Genomic DNA, 17,183 nt, shown 5'->3' with positions numbered 1-17,183 from the left:
TCGTTGTAGAGTCGGAAGCAATGCTGAGCAACAGCCCCTGCCCCCGTCTTCTCCCCCCCCCTCTTTTCCGGCAGCAATCGTGTAGGTCAGGGACACAGACTCTTAGTCCCTACCTCCGTTTGCACCGTTTGCCAGCACAGAATATATATGTTTGCGACATCCGCCCAATGCAGCTCCTGCCTTGGGTGGTGCCACTTCCCTAGATGTTCTGGTCTCCGCGACGGCAACCCCCCGACGGGTTTCATCGCGCCATGTTGCCAGGTCGCAAATCCAAATCATCCGGGTACCCCAATGCTTGCCCAAGGACGCCCAGTCCTAGGGCCACAACAGCAATTGCGTCCTGGCCTTCCCCAACCCAGGCGTAGTCACCCGTCACTTACCCCCCGAGTGGCGACGTCTCCCCTTATGCACTTCATAATTCTGCAGTTAAACTGTAATGGACTAACTGGGAAGATTACGGAGATAGTCGATTTCATGAAGCGGCACAACATCCGCATTGCTGCGATTCAAGAGACTAAACTCACAGCAAGATCTGCATTGCAGACCTGCTCTGGGTATAACGTCCACAGGAAAGACCGCGAGAGCGGAAATGGAGGCGGTCTCGCGTTTATCATACACCACTCTGTGCAATATTGTATATTTGATCCTGGCATCGACCGCAGGGACAATGTCTTAGAACGTCAAGGCCTATCTGTCCGGTCAGGCGATGCAAACCTAGAAATCATCAATATCTACATCCCTCCTGCCACCTGTTGCCCCAGTGGATACAACCCTAATATCAGGGCCTTACTCACTGGCAACAATCGCATTATCTTAGGCGATTTCAATGCCCATCATGATCTATGGCATTCAAACTTGCGGGCGGACAGTAGGGGTGAGATGTTGGCGGATCAAATAGAAGAAACGACGTTCTGCACAATAAACGGAGACGCTCCCACACGTATGGTAGGAAGCTGTCACAGCTCGCCAGATATCTCAGTCGTGAGCGCAGAACTCGTAAACTGCGTCAACTGGCAGCCGATGGTAACATTGGCATCCGACCACCTGCCCATACTTATTTCGCTTCAGCGTAACGCCGACTTCATCGTCACTGAAAAACGCACTTTCATAAACTTCAAAAAAGGAAAGTGGGAAGAATATAAATCCTTTACAGACAGCCGCCTAGCTGCCCTCCCTATCCCGACTGATGCCCGCCAAGGGGAGCGTGCCTTCCGTAAGGTCATTAAATCCGCCTCGGCACATTTCATTCCCGTGGGGAGAATTCCCGAAATCCGGCCCCACTTCCCGGCGGGGGCCGCAAACTTAGCGAGAGAACGTGACCTTATAAGACAGCTTGACCCAGGCGACCCCCAAATAAGGGATATAAACCAACGCATCAGATTGCTTGTAGATGAACACAAGCGGACGAAATGGGAGGAGCACCTAAGAGGTTGTAACCTCTCTACCGGTGTGGGTAAACTTTGGTCCACCGTAAAGTCCCTATCGAATCCGACTAAGCACAAAGACAAAGTTTCCATCGCCTTTGGCGACAAAAATGAGCGAGCGCTTTCTGCCGACAATATATAATGCATCCTACGGTCGACAAAGATAGACGGAGAGCCAATAGACGCGCACATAAACACAAATTCAGCGCGTCACCAATCACCATCACCGCTAAAGAGGTTGAGGACGCCATTGGTCGTGCTAAACCATCCAAAGCAGTGGGCCCAGACGGCATAGCCATGCCGATGCTTAAAAACCTAGGGAAAGAGGGGTTCAAATATTTAGTGGATGTCTTCAATCTGTCTCTTTCCACCTTTGTCATACCTGAGAAATGGAAAATGGCCAAGGTGGTCCTGCTACTAAAGACTGGGAAACCAGCTAACATAGGTGAGTCGTATCGTCCGATATTTCTCCTATCGCCAGTGGCAAAGACGCTTGAAGCCATTTTGCTCCCTTATTTCCAAGCAAATTTGCAGCTAGCCCCTCATCAGCATGGCTTCAGAAAACTCCATAGCACTACCACCGCGCTGAATGCCATTAGCATCCAGATAAATTGCGGTTTAAATCAATACCCCCACCATAGAACAGTACTCGTAGCGCTAGACCTATCAAAAGCTTTTGATACGGTCAACCATGGCTCGTTACTGCAGGACCTGGAAGGGTCTACCCTTCCCCCATGTTTTAAAAGGTGGACCGCAAATTATCTGGGTGGTCGGCAGGCATCGGTGCAATTTAGAAACGAAACATCAAAACCAAGGAGAATTAAACAGGGGGTGGCACAGGGTGGTGTCCTATCCCCACTTTTGTTTAATTGCTACATATCTAAGCTACTTTCACCACCGGAAAGAGTCACAATCGTTTCCTACGCCGATGACTGCACAATAATGGCCACAGGCCCAGGCCAAAAGATCGATGCGCTATGCAATAAAATAAACGGCTACCTCCCTGATCTCTCCAGTTTTTTCGCCTCGCCAAACCTGGCATTATCACCGACTAAATCTTCCGCGACCTTATTTACAACATGGACGCCCCAAATGTCGACCATTTTGAACATCCACGTCGATGGCACTACGCTATCGACTGTCCGACACCCCAAAATCTGAACGTTTGATCAGGATCTACATTTTGGTGAGCACGCAGCCGCAATTGTTCCGAGAATTCAGAGCCGTAACAAAATCCTCAAATCCTCGCTGGCAGTACTTGGGGAAAAGATAAGAAACGCTCATGACTACATACAAAGCAATTAGCCAGCCGATTACGTGCTACGCGTCACCCATATGGTCGCCAAGCCTAAAAATCACCCACTGGAAGAAACTACATGCCTGCGAAAATACTGATCTCAGCATCACCACAGGCTGTCTTCTTATGTCCCCAGAACACCATCTGCATAATGAGGCGAGAATACTCCCCATCAGGGAGAGAATTGAGATGCTGACCGAACAGTTCCTGTTGAATACCCAGAAACCTGGGCATCCCAACAGACATCTGATTGATGAACCAGCACCGCCTAGGGGCTTAAGGAGTCATCTCCGTAAGCATTTTGAGGAAATACGGCACCTGAGAACCCAGCCGTATGAAGTGAAAAAACACAAGCAGGTCCTTGGTGAACTCCATAAACAGGCGTCGGACCTTTATGCCGGGAATTGCCCGGTGAATCCAGTACTTAACGAAAATTATCCAAAACTTGCGGAAGAGGAACGCATACTCCCCAGGGAAACGCGTGTCACTCTTGCTCAACTTCGTTCTGGATACTGTAACAGGTTAAACTCTTACCTATCCAGAATCAACCCCGACATACAAAATGTATGCCCCGCTTGCAATGTGTCCCCACATGACACCAACCATCTCTTCAATTGTAATGTGGAACCAACGCCTCTAACACCCCTTTCCTTATAGTCCACCCCTGTTGAAACGGCAAGTTTCCTTGGACTCCCGTTAGAGGATATTGATGACAATTTGTGATCGGTCGCGGCTATTAGGTGGGGCGAGCATTGTTACAACAACAACAACAACAACAACAACAACAACAACATGACTAGCCACAGTGCACCACAATATGTTGCCGACTGCCTTCCTTGCTTCTCCACTGTAGATGCGATTCCATAACATACTGTGAAAAGAAGTCCAATATTACTCTAAAACAATTAAATCTCAATTTTTCAATGATATCAAATATGAATAAAAAGCGTTTCGAAATATGAATCATAAATGATTATTCAAGAATAATCACATTTTTTCTCCCGAGGATACATTAATTTTCGAACAGAAAATGCTTTTAAATTTGAACGTTTTTAGTCATCTTGGGGTATGATATTTAAATATTTTTTGAACAAAATTTTCAAAAAATGCTGGCTGGGTGTTCACACTAAAATAGATTATTTGTACACTGTATGAAGATTTTTGTCAACTGTGTTTAGTTTTTCTTTCCAATAACCTTGCTATTTTATTGTAATGTAAGAATTACTCCCAAATCCAGACAACGGTGGGTCTGATCCAACTCTAGGGAAAAGCTGTCATCAAAACACAGAATGTTTTTTTATTTTCCATCATAGAAGCACATTTTGCAGATAAGTTATTAGTCTATCAATCCACTGGAAATAGCGTATGTAGACTTTTGACCGTCACTGTACATAACTAAATTAAGGCAACCGAATAAAACTAAAAAACTTACACTTATTTTCTATAAAATGATGTAGTAAGCAGCTTTTTCCACTGCCCGCACTTCCAATGATTAAAAATTTAAAAAGATAATCTGCAACAGAAGAAAAATCAATTGTTTCATATAATTTGTACCCATGAATTTCACGAGTTTTAAAACAATGCCAAATCTTACCGTACGATTCTGACATATTATTTTCTGCGTGTGGAGCTTAATTAATCTATACTTGCAATTTGATTCCTTCACTTTATGCCAGTAGTATTTGTTGCAGTTTTGAGTGCAGCTTGATTTTGTTTTGTGTTACATATGCTTTTCAAATTTCAAACACTTTGTTGCTTACACATAAGTAACTTAATTGTGCTAATGATTCAGTAAATAGAGAAAATTATTTAAATTGCGAAATAACACAAATTTCACTCTTATCCGTCAATGAAAAATGCACGGCATAGTGTACAAGTACAAGTGTGTTGACTTATCTGTCAAGCATTCTGACAGGCACTCGCTGGATTCGGAATGACAGCGAATTCAAAATGGATACCATTACCGAGTGCGCCGAATGATTGAAAAATTGAAAAAGTCGATACGATTGGTAGTCAAAAATGTTGTCGTTGAGACCAAAAATGCGACTCTAGACCTGAGATTTCCATCAGGTGAGCGAGGCTGTTTGTAGTTTTGACGTTTATCGCTTAGTGAACACACTTGGTATAGGTACACTATGACCTAGTGGAGACTTCTTTGTTTTTAGAGCTGGGTCGTTTCGTTCTGAACCATAGTGTACCTATACCAAGTGTGTTCACTAAGCGATAAACGTCAAAACTACAAACAGCCTCGCTCACCTGATGGAAATCTCAGGTCTAGAGTCGCATTTTTGGTCTCAACACCAACATTTTTGTCTACCAATCGTCTCGACTTTTTCAATTTTTCAATCATTCGGAGCATTCGGTAATGGTATCCATTTTGAATTCGCTGTCATTCCGAATCCAGCGAGTGCCTGTCAGAATGCTTGACAGATAAGTCAACACACTTGTACTTGTACACTATGTTCTAGCCGCGTTCTATTCTAAGCGAGTGCGAAAAGAACGCCAAACTCGGTTAAAATTTCCCTGCATGTATTTAACAACACTGGTAACATTTCAGCTGTCAAAATCATCTGTTGTTTATTATTGACGTTTTCTTTGTTTAAGCACGAAAATTAAAACATTTTTGTAAATTATAATATTTGTTGTGTTTTGAACACCTATCTTGGCGCCTTTTTTATATTTTCGTTGCAAAACTCGTGAAATTTGCAATACAACGTTTTTGAAAACTTACTGGCAATAAATAAGCAAAATACTAATAAAAGAAAAGCAAAATTAGTGCTCCGGAAAACTATTTGGTAAATTACTAATTAATTAAAGAAATTAGAAAGAAATAAGGTGTAGTAATCTTTCAGATTGAATTTCTTCTCTTGGATGACCAGAGTGAATTGCGTGCCCGTAGGCAGGAAGAAGTTGTCGACGAAATCTTGGATGCTGTTTTCGCAAGTTCCAGCTCCTCTGAGGACTCTGACACCGAAAACGAAGATCATGTAAAGTGCGAAAATTTCGAAGCGACTCTTGATGCGATGAATCAGAAAGATTTTAAGATGCACATGAGACTGAAACGTGAAACTGTGGAATACCTTATTAGTAATATCCAATAGATTATTCATATAAGTTTGTAAATACTAAATCACTTAAATTATTTTTCCTTTTAGTGAGATATTCCAATTATGCCCCTGATCCATCTAGCGGTGGAAGGCCACCAGTTACGGCCAAAAAGTCTGTATATATGTATATTTGGTACGTGAGCAACACAGTGACCTTCAGACAACTAGGTAATTTGTTTGGGGTGGCTCAGTCGGCAGCGTGGTCAGTAGTGCAGCGAGTTGCTACTTTTTTGGTGTCCATAGCCGATGAACACATAAAGTGGCCACAAGGGGCTTATTTGCATGAAAATGCAGAACAATTTCGTGAAAAGAAACGTATTCCGGGTGTAATTGGGGCAATCGATTGCACACACATTGCCATTAAGGGACCAAAGAATTGTAAGGAAATGTACTTTAATAGGAAGAAAGCATACAGCATAGTGGTTCAAGCCGTAGTCGATTGTAACAAAAAATTTATTGATATTACCTGTGGTGAACCAGGATCGCTTCACGATTATAGGGTACTAAGACGATCCAAACTCTTTGAAGACGCAGAAAGTCATTATGAGGAAATGTTTCCCAACTCGCATTTCATCATAGGAGATTCCGCGTATCCTTCGAACAAGTGGATAGTATCACCGTTCAAAGACTATGGAAATTTAAATGATGCGCAAAGAAAGTTCAACGAAATACTTTCATCTACACGAATGGTAGTTGAAAACGCATTTGGTTTGTTGAAAGGCAGATTTCGGAGGCTTTTAATGTTTACAGAGCAAACTGACCTTAAGATGATAACTAACATAGTAGTCAGCGTATGCGTTTTGCATAACATTTGCATTTCTTTTGACGACTTGTATGACATGAACGAACAAAGTACAGACACCCTATTCGCTACTGAGGATGAAAGGGATGAATCCGGTATTGATGAAGCACTTGACAGGAGGCAAAACCTTTTCAACTATTTGATACAGAATCACATCATTTAATGTCGTAAGTGGTTAGCATGAAAAAAATTAATATATACATTTTACTATCATATATATTTTAAATTTTAAGATCAAATCAATGTCAACTATGGCTAAAGGCACCAAACGCTTTTGTCAAATACAAATTGGTTATTTATTGAAAAAACTTTGCAGCACAAGCGACGATACCGATGATGATGGTGACGCTGGTACTACCATTAAGAAAGCCCCTATACGTGGCATGGATGTTGACTCCAGTGATTGTATGGTACTATGATTTTATAAAATATTATTATTTTTTTTTTAATAATATAACAATTTGTCAACCCTTGTTAAACTAATGAGTTATAAATCAAAAATGATAAGCAGAAAATAAAATTAAATAACATTATATAAACTGTAATAAATGCAGTCCCATATAATTATTTAAATAAGAGATTAGAATTAGTTAGCAACTACGTAAGTATATGTGGATTAGAGGTTTACGCCGATCCTTTTATCGGCGGCGGCAGCGGCGGCGTACTCCGGTATTTTTACTTTAAAAAGCTTGATCTTTCTATTTAAACAAATATTTAGGAAAGGTTTTGTTTGTATTTATTTAAGGAAATCAACGGTTTGACCATTTCGGAAGAGATACATAAAATGGTCACACTTTTGTCTGTATATTTCGGCGTAGTTTGTGGCTCCTTGGCGGTCACACACAAAGGCGACTTACGGTTGCTATTAGTGGTCTTTTAATACTCATGCTTCTAGTGGCACATGTAGCCTCCAGATTTTTCGGCTGTTTTTAGGAGCTACAATTCCCGATGTGCGAACAGTAGCAATCCCGACCACCAGTCGCTACCACACCTGACCCTCACACCATATGACAGCACGGAGGCTATAGGACTGCGACTTCCAACTCATACCTTCGTCGACGTCACTGTCCTAGAAGCTCTTGGTGTAGCTCCGAAGACTTTCCAACGGATGCTTCTGTCGAGCTATACTTCCGAGCTACACCAGAGAAGCACCTTGAAACGTTAGGGAGTGACTATTCGGCCAAGGATGCCGCCCTCGAAATCATAAGCAGTCTAAGTGGATGTCATTGCGACATGGGTATCGTATAATCCTCGGCGCATCTACATAATTAAAATTTTACAAGGACCCTGGATCAAATTTTTAAAATGTAGACCAAAGTTTGCAGACGTTTGTGTTCACAACATTGATTTCAATAGTCTTCGTTAAATCAAAACGATATTTTAGAATGAAAGTTGAAAGATGTGAAATGTTGCTTTCCGGCCTTATGTTATAAGAGCCCATTATGGATGACCGCGTAGCTTCAGTTTTCGTACTAGTTCGACTGTCCACCACGGCGGCGGCGTTTATCGGCGGCGTATATCTCTAATGTGGATATAATATTTGAACCGTTTATTGAAATTGGCACAAGTACATTTTCGAAATCATTGAACTTATTGCAATTTTGGTAAGCTACAGTTATTTCCATTCAAGCAAGCATTCTTAAAACCGTATTCGAAAAAATTTAACTAAATCATTGGCAAAAATATGAAATGTCTTTTTTAGTTTTTTTGTTAATAATAATACTGACATATGAGTCCAGTTGATAATAAAATAATCGTAAAATTGAACATGATTATAATCCAGACTGAACTCTACATAGAGTAACCTAACTCTACCGGTTGTTTATAATCAATCTAAATAATTCGATACATAGAAAAGTGTACTTGTGACACTCTGCAAAGAAACGGTTCATCTGTATAGTTATGCACTATTATTAAAAATACTAAATGCTAAATAGAATGTGTTTTTAAACAAAAAAAAGCTAAAACTTTAAGGCAACTTTTCAATCGTTTTATTCACTTTCTTTCATAACAACATAACATAACAGCATAAACATTTCATACATTTAGTAATTTTTTAAATTAATTCGTTCATCAATTTCATAAAATATAAGGCAATTTACGGATCCTATCTTTTTTAAATTTTTTCAAAACCACCAATTTCATAAAAAACAACCGTTTAAACATATCATACTTCTAGTAGAAATTAAAATTAATTTGTACTTCAATTTCCTAACATATAAAGCAATTTAAAATGAAAGGCAGTGTTTTATGCACACGTTTTTAAGATGAATAAACATCAAACATTTTGATAATGAACTTACACCTGCGAACAGAAAAATAGCAGTCTCAATTATTAATACATTTCGTCAGTTAAATACTTTTTTTATTTCCGATACTACACGAAAAAACTTCCATGATTTTTTTTAACTGAAGCTATGAAAAACAGTATCGAAAACGTTTTCGAAAAACGCAAAAATTTACCGAAATTTTGAACTTCTTATTTATGGTTCTATGCTTTTTTGGAGTATACAATTTTGTAGCAAAATCAATTTTAGTATAACAAAATTCTCGTTGATTTTTGAAGTTTTTTGAAGGGTGTTTGAGATTTTCTTCTATACAAATTGTGAAACAGTTTTTTTATGAAAGAAAATTTTAAAGACTTTTCGGTAAAAAAAATACTCAAAAATCAATGCAATATAAAAATAAAACTTGTACTTTGTTATACTAAAATTGACAAAATTGTATACTCAAAAAAGTTTTAAGAACACCAAATAAAATGTTCAAATTTAGGTAAAATATTTGATATTTTGATTCTTTTTGAAGTGTAACATTTGTAAACAGTTGGGTTTCTCTGCTGTCACCATCACCACTAGAGAGCTATTGAAGAGACGCTCCGAGTCACGCTGTGGCCACCTTGTCACACTTACTGACGGAGATAATGCGAAGCCATCTTTACCATCTAATAAGTAAATTGCACTGTAGAGGAAGAAACATTTTATAAAATTTAATAAAATCAAAAAATGATAATTGTTTTAAAATGGGATAAATTATTGTATGTTAAAGTATAGCGAAGTTTGAATAGGTCTCATTCTTCATTCTTAGAAACATGTACGAAGGTACCTCGTAAGATATTAAAAATCCTCAACGCTTTTTTGCAATAACTTAAAAAAAAACTCATATTCAAATTTCTGTTTAACTTCTTCATATCAATAGCTACCTTTACCACCAGGAGGAGTCACTATTGCTTCTACGCCTATGCTATTGTTTCCTATATCGATGAGCTTTGTAATAAAAAAAACAGCCCTGGAATATAAGGAATATGCTCTAGAAGTCTTCTTAAGCATTGCCGGGGCTTTCAACAGTGTTTCTAAATGGGCGATTATGGGTGGTCTTAATTACGTTGAAGTAAATCCAGCCATACCCAGATGGATCGACTGCATGTTAAACTGCAGTAAGATTACATCGCAATGGGGATTGTACGCGGCCACGAAATTAGAGGACAGGGGCACTCAGGGAAGGGTGCTATCACCTCTGCTGTGGACTCTGGTCATTAACCAACTGCTCACGGGATTCTACGAGGGACCAGCAAAACTTACGGTTTACGCAGATGACGTTGCATATGGTCTTGTTTACAAAGAGGTACAAAGTCCCTAAGTTAGGAGGGGCGACCCTAAGGGAGAAACCGTGCACAAAATATCTAGGAATCATCCTAGACAGTAAGCTGTCATGGAAGCTCAACGTGGAGGAGAGGGTGAGGAAGGTTTCAACGGCACTTTATGCATGTAAAAGAATGCAAAAGAACCGGCATATACAATCAGAAGGCACTCAAAGACGATGCCTCAAAACTAACAACCAAAAGCAATAATTATCATTTCACTGACACAAATTTAATAGTTTTTTCTTCGAGAGTTGGAACAATCTTTTCATTATATTACTTAACAATTTAAAGGCTTCATTCTGTATTGCGAACGATAGCTCAGACAAACGATTCGCCTCCAAACGATTTCGTCTAGCAATGGTATTCTCTATCATTTTTGTTCGGTCTTTACGTTTCTAACTAACAGGAAGGCAAAAGTAATTGTCAAGTGATAAGTTGCCATTGTTTAACATAGTGCAAATACACTAGCAATTCGTCTCTGATCCGCAACGAAAGTTCGTTTCGTAATAGAGAATGAGGCCTTAAGATTAGACATTTTTTCAATTTGTATTTTGACTTACCAGCAACAACAGAATCATGTTTAATTGTACACCGCACAATCAATATAGCATCATGTAACGAAGCTCAGTTTCTTCCAAAAATTGTTCGGCACCGCCACGTAAAATCAATGTATATGTTCTAGCATTAACGCAAACCTTAAATAATTATAAACTATGAAAATAAAATCAATGTCAAACCCAAAATCAAACCTTGGAAAATGTTGAAGCGTTCACCACCAACTTGACGTTCTTCAAAGTAATCACAGTGACCCAAAACCCTTGAATTAATATCATTAGCTGTAGTCATAACAGCACCACCACACGCTTTCATTGTACGTTCCAAATCTTTTTCTGGTACACGAACAACACAGAACACATCACAACCTGAAAAATACTGTGTACCAACATCACCAATTGGTAGTTTAGATAACACAACAATGGCGCCTTACTTAGCTAGTTTATTGTACAGAATACGCCATTCAGCATTCTTGAACATTATCAATACGTACTTCAGATTTATCACGCTCAGCCTTGAATTCCTATTCTATATTTAATAATGCGATTTAAATTTTTTGTATGACATTGGGTCCAACTAAGAAAAGTACAGCGTCCACAACTATTTTAGAAAAGAAATCTTTTTGTTGATGAATAAGTTTGGAGGACATTGCTGTGGCAGCGCATTTTTGCAATAAAGCACGTTGTTGTTCCTTTGATTGGCGCTTCGACATTTACAGCCATGTCATATTTTGGTCATGCATAATTGTAATGCTTTACGTATAGCTTTAATGCATGCACGCCTTCCTCCACATATGGTTTAACTTGTTTTAAGATTTCACCTGCTTCAAGTACTATTGAAGTGGTGCCATCGCCGACCTGATAAGAGAAACATTTTTATTCTACACATTCTAATATAACAAAAAACTTACCTCAGCATCTTGAGATTTGGCGATGTCGACTAGAGTTTTAGGGCTGGATATCCAATAGTTTCATAATGTTTGCACCATCATTTGAAATTGTGGCCTTACCACTGCAATCAACAATATGCTTGTCCATACTGCGTGGATCCAATGTAGTGCGTACAGCGTCCACAATTGATTGCGAGGCATTGATGTTGGACATGAGTGGCTCATATTCACCCTCAACCGTTCGTGCCATTGGTGAGATGGTAAGTGTAAAGGGCAAAGCTGTTGTTTTTAATAAATCAGCTGTTGCAAGTATGCAATACAAAGAGGACCTGCAAACGAGAAAGATCAATGTAATTGCCAAACAAAACATTAATTTCGAATATCAATACCTAACGTAACGTGGCGAGGAGTTACCCTGATCTTCTACCACATATTTTGTGGTCACCAGTGGTGGTAATAAACCCTGTTGATAAGTAATAAAAGCACAACCAGCGCCATTTTGATTTTCAAAGATAACCTTATCGGATTTGGCATCTGATCGGGATCTAAATGGCGTTGGGCTTCATCATACTGTTGCGGCTGTTGATATATACCAGTACCAGGTGCAGGTGCTGCTAAAGAAAATAATAGAAAAACAATCATCAGCAATATTTGAAATATATTAGTTGTATTAGCATACCTTATAACCAGGACGTCTGGGTATTGGGGGTTGACCCGGCATGGGTGGCTGCCTGGGCATTGGCGCCTGTCCAGGTTGTGTTGGTGGCATGATTTGACCCATGTAACCACCTGGTGCAGCTGGTTGTTGTAGAGGATGACCTGGCTGCTGAGGTTGTGGAGGATAACCAGGTGGACCAGGTTGTGGTGGATAGCCCGGCTGTTGCGGCATTATGCAGCATAAAATATATATGCAATGAAATGTAATAACAAAAGATTTATTTTCTTTTGTTTTGTTTTGCGCTTTTTGAGTGAAGTTGGCTGCGATAGTTCTATATGTCAAAAAATTTCCTTGGTGTATTTTAAACTTCATTCACAATAGAGCAATATTTTCTATTTTCAACACTACCTCTCAACTCGGTTATTGATTAGCCGACTTCGCGAGGACTGGATAAAATAACCGAGTTAGTGTTGTTGCTTTGAATGTAATTCGATGAATAAGCGAGTGTTCTTTTCGTGCTCGCTTAGAATAGAAGGCGCCTAATGTGTTTGTTCCATTTTGAGTTTGCCATCTCCTTTTGACAATCCCTTCGACCATGCAATGACATAAATAAAATCAGCTGATGAGATGAGCCAACCTGTATAACTGAACCATGTTGTTGTTGTTGTTGTTGTTGTAGCGATTAGTTACTCCCCGAAGGCTTTGGGGAGTGTTATCGATGGGATGGTCCTTTGTCGGATACAGATCCGATACGCTCCGGTAACACAGCACCATTAAGGTGCTGGCCCGACCATCTCGGGAACGATTTATATGGCCACATTAAACCTTCAGGCCATCCCTCCCTCCCCACCCCCAAGTTCCATGAGGAGCTTGGGGTCGCCAGAGCCTCGTCTGTTAGTGAAACGGGATTCGCCGCTCGAAGGTGAGGTTGACAATTGGGTTGGAGAAGCTATATATTGCGCTACACAACCCTTTGAACTGAACCATGGGTTCTATTTGTTCTTTTAGTTCATTTTCACACTAAAAGCGTTTTATCTAAAGTTATTCTTTCTCTCTTCTCGTTCGCGAACATTGTAAATTCATACACACATACGCTGAAATTCACAGTGAGCAAGAATGTCGATGATGCCACTTACACTAAAGATTTGTGTGGTCATGTGTGTGTGGCACTGCTACAACAATTATGTATGGACTATTTATGAAAAATATCTTTTGTAAGAAACTAATTATTACATTTATTAAACTTGAAAAGTTCATATTTACAATTTGTGTCTCTACTCTTTCAATTTCCTGGATCTTCCGAAATTTGTAACTTTTTTTGAAGTTAATTATATATATTGTAACGAATTTACTGGCAAATCCTCTTATTTGCAATCCTCTGCTAAGTTCGAATCACTAAACTGTTGAATAAATAACTCCAATATTGAACAATGGAAAAAATTGCCTTTATTATAGTACTTCACAATAACACTCAAACTGTGCAACGAATAGCTTAATAACCAAACTGATAGCTCAAATGAAACTCCACTAATCAAGATAATACTGCTATTGCTCGCTAGATATCGTCTTAGTCGTAACTGCTGATCAACTCAAATCAAACTGAATTTCTTCTTACTCGCTTGCCCCGCTTTTATAGTTTACGCTGCATACTTCTAGGCTCTTCGATTTCCAGAACTTACTAGTTGTTTCGGCTACAAAATCGCCAGCCACAACTACGTGCACAACTTATTGCTCTCTCTTGTGACAACTCAGATAAGATATATGCATGTGTTTGTAGTTTACAGTCTCCCGCACACACATAAGCGTATAAGTAAATTCATCGGTGTGTGACATCTCATCTCTCGCTGCCTTGTATGTAAATGTTGCTCGTCGGAATGTGTACATATGTGTAGACGCAATTATTGATTCGTTTATGTAGATACATAATGATTGAATTATTGATGTGAATTCACGTCACTGCTTAGCATCGGCCTGGAGATGGCAGCACTCCTCAGTTTTGCTAATATTCGTAACAATATATATATTAACTTATTTATTCATAACTCATTTAAATATACCTACACAAAGTATTGCTGCATACACACCCCCCTCTATACTTGCTGGCTCTTTTCGCTGGTGCGAGCAGCAGTGAACAAATTTGCTTGAAAAAAAAGAACAGATGAACAAAAAGAACAACTTGTTCGTTCATCAGAAAAAGAACGAAAGATTCGAATATCTGAAATGAACGAAAAAGCACAACTCTATTTGTTTTCATGCTGACCACCATAGTTGCCAACACCATTTTTTTAACAACAGTTTTGGGCATTGTGAATTGTGACTCACAATGGTGAAAACTCTCCAAATTATACCTATATGACACCATGCCTTCATGGCTTAATTATATGGTTGGCACATCTCATCAGCTGATTTTATTTATTTCATTGCATGGTCGATGGGATTGTCAAAAGGAGATGGCAAACTCCAAATGAAACCAACACGTTGGCAATATTTTCTTACTACACACAAAAGCTGCTAAGTGGCGTTCGCACCAACACCAATACACAGATTTTGACAATTTTAACAGACATATTTTGTTATTGTACAGATGAGCCAACCATATAGTTGAACCATGCTTGGATTCCAACAAGGCGAATTCAGTACGAGGTGTTGTTATTCCAACAGCTGATTGCTTCTTCTACATAATTTTCCACACAACGCCTTGTACTACATGTCAGTTAATCGAAATCAACGAACATTTTCTTTTGACTTGACGTTCTTCTGTACGGTGAATTTGTTGATTTCGCTTTGCCACCACCTGGTATAGATTGCCTTGAATTCCAAGCTAAAAAAACTGACGAAACGTTATCGGAAAGTCAAATTAGGCCCGGTTTATCAGTAGTTGGTTAAGCCAAGCTTAAACTAAGTTTGCTTAAACTCTAGTCAAATTTAAACTCCAGTTAAACAACTGAGCAGTTTTTCAGTCACAGTTTGAGGCCGCCTTTTGGTTATGCTGCAACATTGATTTTTTTATTATCTAGATAATTTGTAGATACGGTAACAGCTGGATTTTGTTTACCCAACAAACATGGAAAAAAATTCTCCGGGGAAATATTTATCTAGTTCCGGAAGTGATATCCAACATCATTATTTAATTATTCTTAAACCACATAGTTCTCGAGTTGATATCCAACTTCTTTCTCCAGTCACTATCCAACATTTGAGAAATTTTGTAAAATTAAGTTTTTCAGTTGATCTCCAACGTCATTAATATTTTCCAATTATTATCCTAATTTCGAGAGATTTTGAGAAATGTACAGTTCTCAAAGGAATATTCAACCCATTTCTCCAGTTGATATCTTACATTATATAACGAGTTGAGGTGGAGTTGAAAAAAATCTCCAAACCAACAGCTGTTTATTGTGAGAAATAAACACCTGGTTGATAGCAGTAATGAAGCGTAATTAATGAAGAATAAATTATAAAAGCAGCCGCCGTGGTGTGATGGTAGCGTGCTCCGCCTACGATACCGAAGATCCATCATCAACACCATTGAATCTTACATTTGAGTCCAGTTAGAGAACCAAGTTGTTAATTACATTTCCCACCAAGAGAAAGGGAGCCCAATATTGTACACAAAATAAAATAATTTGACATGTGTTAGTTTATGTTTTAACTTAAATTTTTTTCACAGCAAAAACAATGCAAATAATACGGAAAAGTTATTTCGCGCTCTGGTCGGCGTAAATCCCCAACTGAACCCTCCACGAGGGTGCCGACTGGAAATGGACATTACAGTATTGAGCCTGTATGATGTCAGGACGGTGTCCAACTAAGATCAGGAATCAGGGCTGTGTGCCTGACTCATTAATAGCCTGGCTACACGGAAATGATTCTTGACCATGGTTTCTGGGGTATCTTTCTCTCTCTTTCTTTTACTCTTTCTCTCTGTCTCCTTCTTTCCTGTTTACTTTCCTTCTCGGGGCTGGATCAAGGCGTTATGCGTTTCCGTGCCGAGGATCAGCCAGACTGGGGGCCCCTAAATAGCCCAGTCACGAACGGAGCCCTCCTGGCACCAGGTCGCACCAGGTTGTATGGAGACCTTACCCGGGTATTGCGGATCTCTGCCCGGGTGGACGTTACTTTTCTCCGGCACTCGTGGGAACATGAACAAAACAAAACAAAACAAAAAAACAAAAAAGAACCGGCGCTCTTCAAAGGGCGGGAGGGCTTTTGCCCACCACAACGGTGACCAGTGCGATGCAGGGTCATTCTAACCGCCAGAATATGGCTAAAAAAGGGATGGTTCAAGACCAGTGGCGATGCCGGGTAAGAACCCTCTCCCCAACAAAACTTTAGGCAGTGAGCCAGGGCAAAGGGGTGTTCTCTGGGATACTCCTGGCACTAGCAGAGACGCAGCAGGTATGCAGAATGCAGCCTCGGTTGAAGCTGGTGCGCATGCCCCGCGTGGCCCACCCCCGACAACCACGGCCTTCACGAAGCCTAGTGAGCGGCCAAATCCCAGTGAAGTTGGATACAAGCACAGGAGAGCGGCTGCAAGGATCCTAACCAGATCCGCACGTATGCCAGACCTCGAGATTAGAGCGGAAAGCGACAACGTAGGAGAAATTCTGGCAGAGATTCAATGGGCGAAAGAGGTGATACCCGATTTTCGTCTCGCAGAAGAAAGGGGGCCACAAGTGGCAACCAAAAGGGCAAGGTCGGCGGAAGTAGTGCCTACCAAACCAAAGAGGCCGAAGGTGCATGGGCGCTCTTTTGCAGAAGTGGATAAGGACAAAATCCTGCTAGGGATCCTTGACGACAATCAGGAAGCG

The 17,183-nt window shown here is 40.0% G+C and overlaps 3 protein-coding genes across 9 annotated transcripts in view; 1 reads left to right on the top strand and 2 right to left on the bottom strand.

The window, feature by feature from the left end:
• The window catches only part of Rab4 (RAS oncogene family member Rab4), a 118,818-nt gene extending 114,192 nt beyond the window's left edge, over positions 1 to 4,626 (bottom strand). Inside the window, exons 1-2 of the mRNA XM_067772363.1 lie at positions 4,316 to 4,626; positions 4,154 to 4,234 (exon numbers count right to left, since the gene is read on the bottom strand). Of these exons, the coding sequence (XP_067628464.1) occupies positions 4,154 to 4,234; positions 4,316 to 4,331 (97 nt within the window). The 5' untranslated portion in view covers positions 4,332 to 4,626. The remainder of the gene's footprint in view (positions 1 to 4,153; positions 4,235 to 4,315) is intronic.
• Positions 4,627 to 5,294: 668 nt separating this feature from the next.
• On the top strand, positions 5,295 to 7,179 carry LOC137246463 (uncharacterized). The gene is made up of 4 exons (XM_067777560.1): positions 5,295 to 5,516; positions 5,574 to 5,808; positions 5,877 to 6,797; positions 6,864 to 7,179. The coding sequence occupies exons 2-3, from the start codon at positions 5,745 to 5,747 to the stop codon at positions 6,791 to 6,793; spliced, it is 981 nt and encodes a 326-aa protein (XP_067633661.1). The 5' UTR covers positions 5,295 to 5,516; positions 5,574 to 5,744; the 3' UTR covers positions 6,794 to 6,797; positions 6,864 to 7,179.
• Positions 7,180 to 8,990: 1,811 nt separating this feature from the next.
• On the bottom strand, positions 8,991 to 15,293 carry LOC137243976 (protein transport protein Sec24C-like). Of its 7 annotated transcripts, none has more exons than XR_010950705.1 (8): positions 14,434 to 15,293; positions 12,394 to 14,371; positions 12,104 to 12,328; positions 11,736 to 12,043; positions 11,259 to 11,682; positions 11,020 to 11,203; positions 10,831 to 10,965; positions 8,991 to 9,588 (listed from the first exon to the last, which is right to left on the bottom strand). XR_010950705.1 is itself a non-coding variant. In XM_067772362.1 (5 exons), the coding sequence occupies exons 2-4, from the start codon at positions 12,742 to 12,744 to the stop codon at positions 11,773 to 11,775; spliced, it is 696 nt and encodes a 231-aa protein (XP_067628463.1). In that variant the 5' UTR covers positions 12,745 to 14,371; positions 14,434 to 15,293; the 3' UTR covers positions 11,217 to 11,682; positions 11,736 to 11,772. The 7 variants fall into 7 exon arrangements, 1 of the variants encoding a protein (XP_067628463.1); XR_010950704.1 differs by having other exon boundaries at positions 12,104 to 12,325; XR_010950699.1 differs by having other exon boundaries at positions 8,993 to 9,588; positions 12,104 to 12,177.
• Positions 15,294 to 17,183: the final 1,890 nt, after the last annotated feature.

The sequence above is a fragment of the Eurosta solidaginis genome, chromosome 3 (assembly GCF_040869045.1).
Source record: "Eurosta solidaginis isolate ZX-2024a chromosome 3, ASM4086904v1, whole genome shotgun sequence".
NCBI classification, from domain to species: domain Eukaryota; kingdom Metazoa; phylum Arthropoda; class Insecta; order Diptera; family Tephritidae; genus Eurosta; species Eurosta solidaginis.
This window is presented reverse-complemented; position numbering and strand designations above follow the sequence as displayed.

Excerpts from the sequence above, each read along its gene's own strand:
- LOC137246463 (XM_067777560.1), top strand. The coding sequence starts at position 5,745 with ATGAATCAGAAAGATTTTAAGATGCACATGAGACTGAAACGTGAAACT. Across the intron at positions 5,809-5,876 it reads AACTGTGGAATACCTTATTA|TGAGATATTCCAATTATGCC; the intron begins GTAATATCCAAT and ends TTTTCCTTTTAG.
- LOC137243976 (XM_067772362.1), bottom strand. The coding sequence starts at position 12,744 with ATGAAGTTTAAAATACACCAAGGAAATTTTTTGACATATAGAACTATC. Across the intron at positions 12,178-12,393 it reads CCAGACGTCCTGGTTATAAG|GGTTTATTACCACCACTGGT; the intron begins GTATGCTAATAC and ends ACTTATCAACAG. Across the intron at positions 12,044-12,103 it reads TCCTCGCCACGTTACGTTAG|GTCCTCTTTGTATTGCATAC; the intron begins GTATTGATATTC and ends TCTCGTTTGCAG.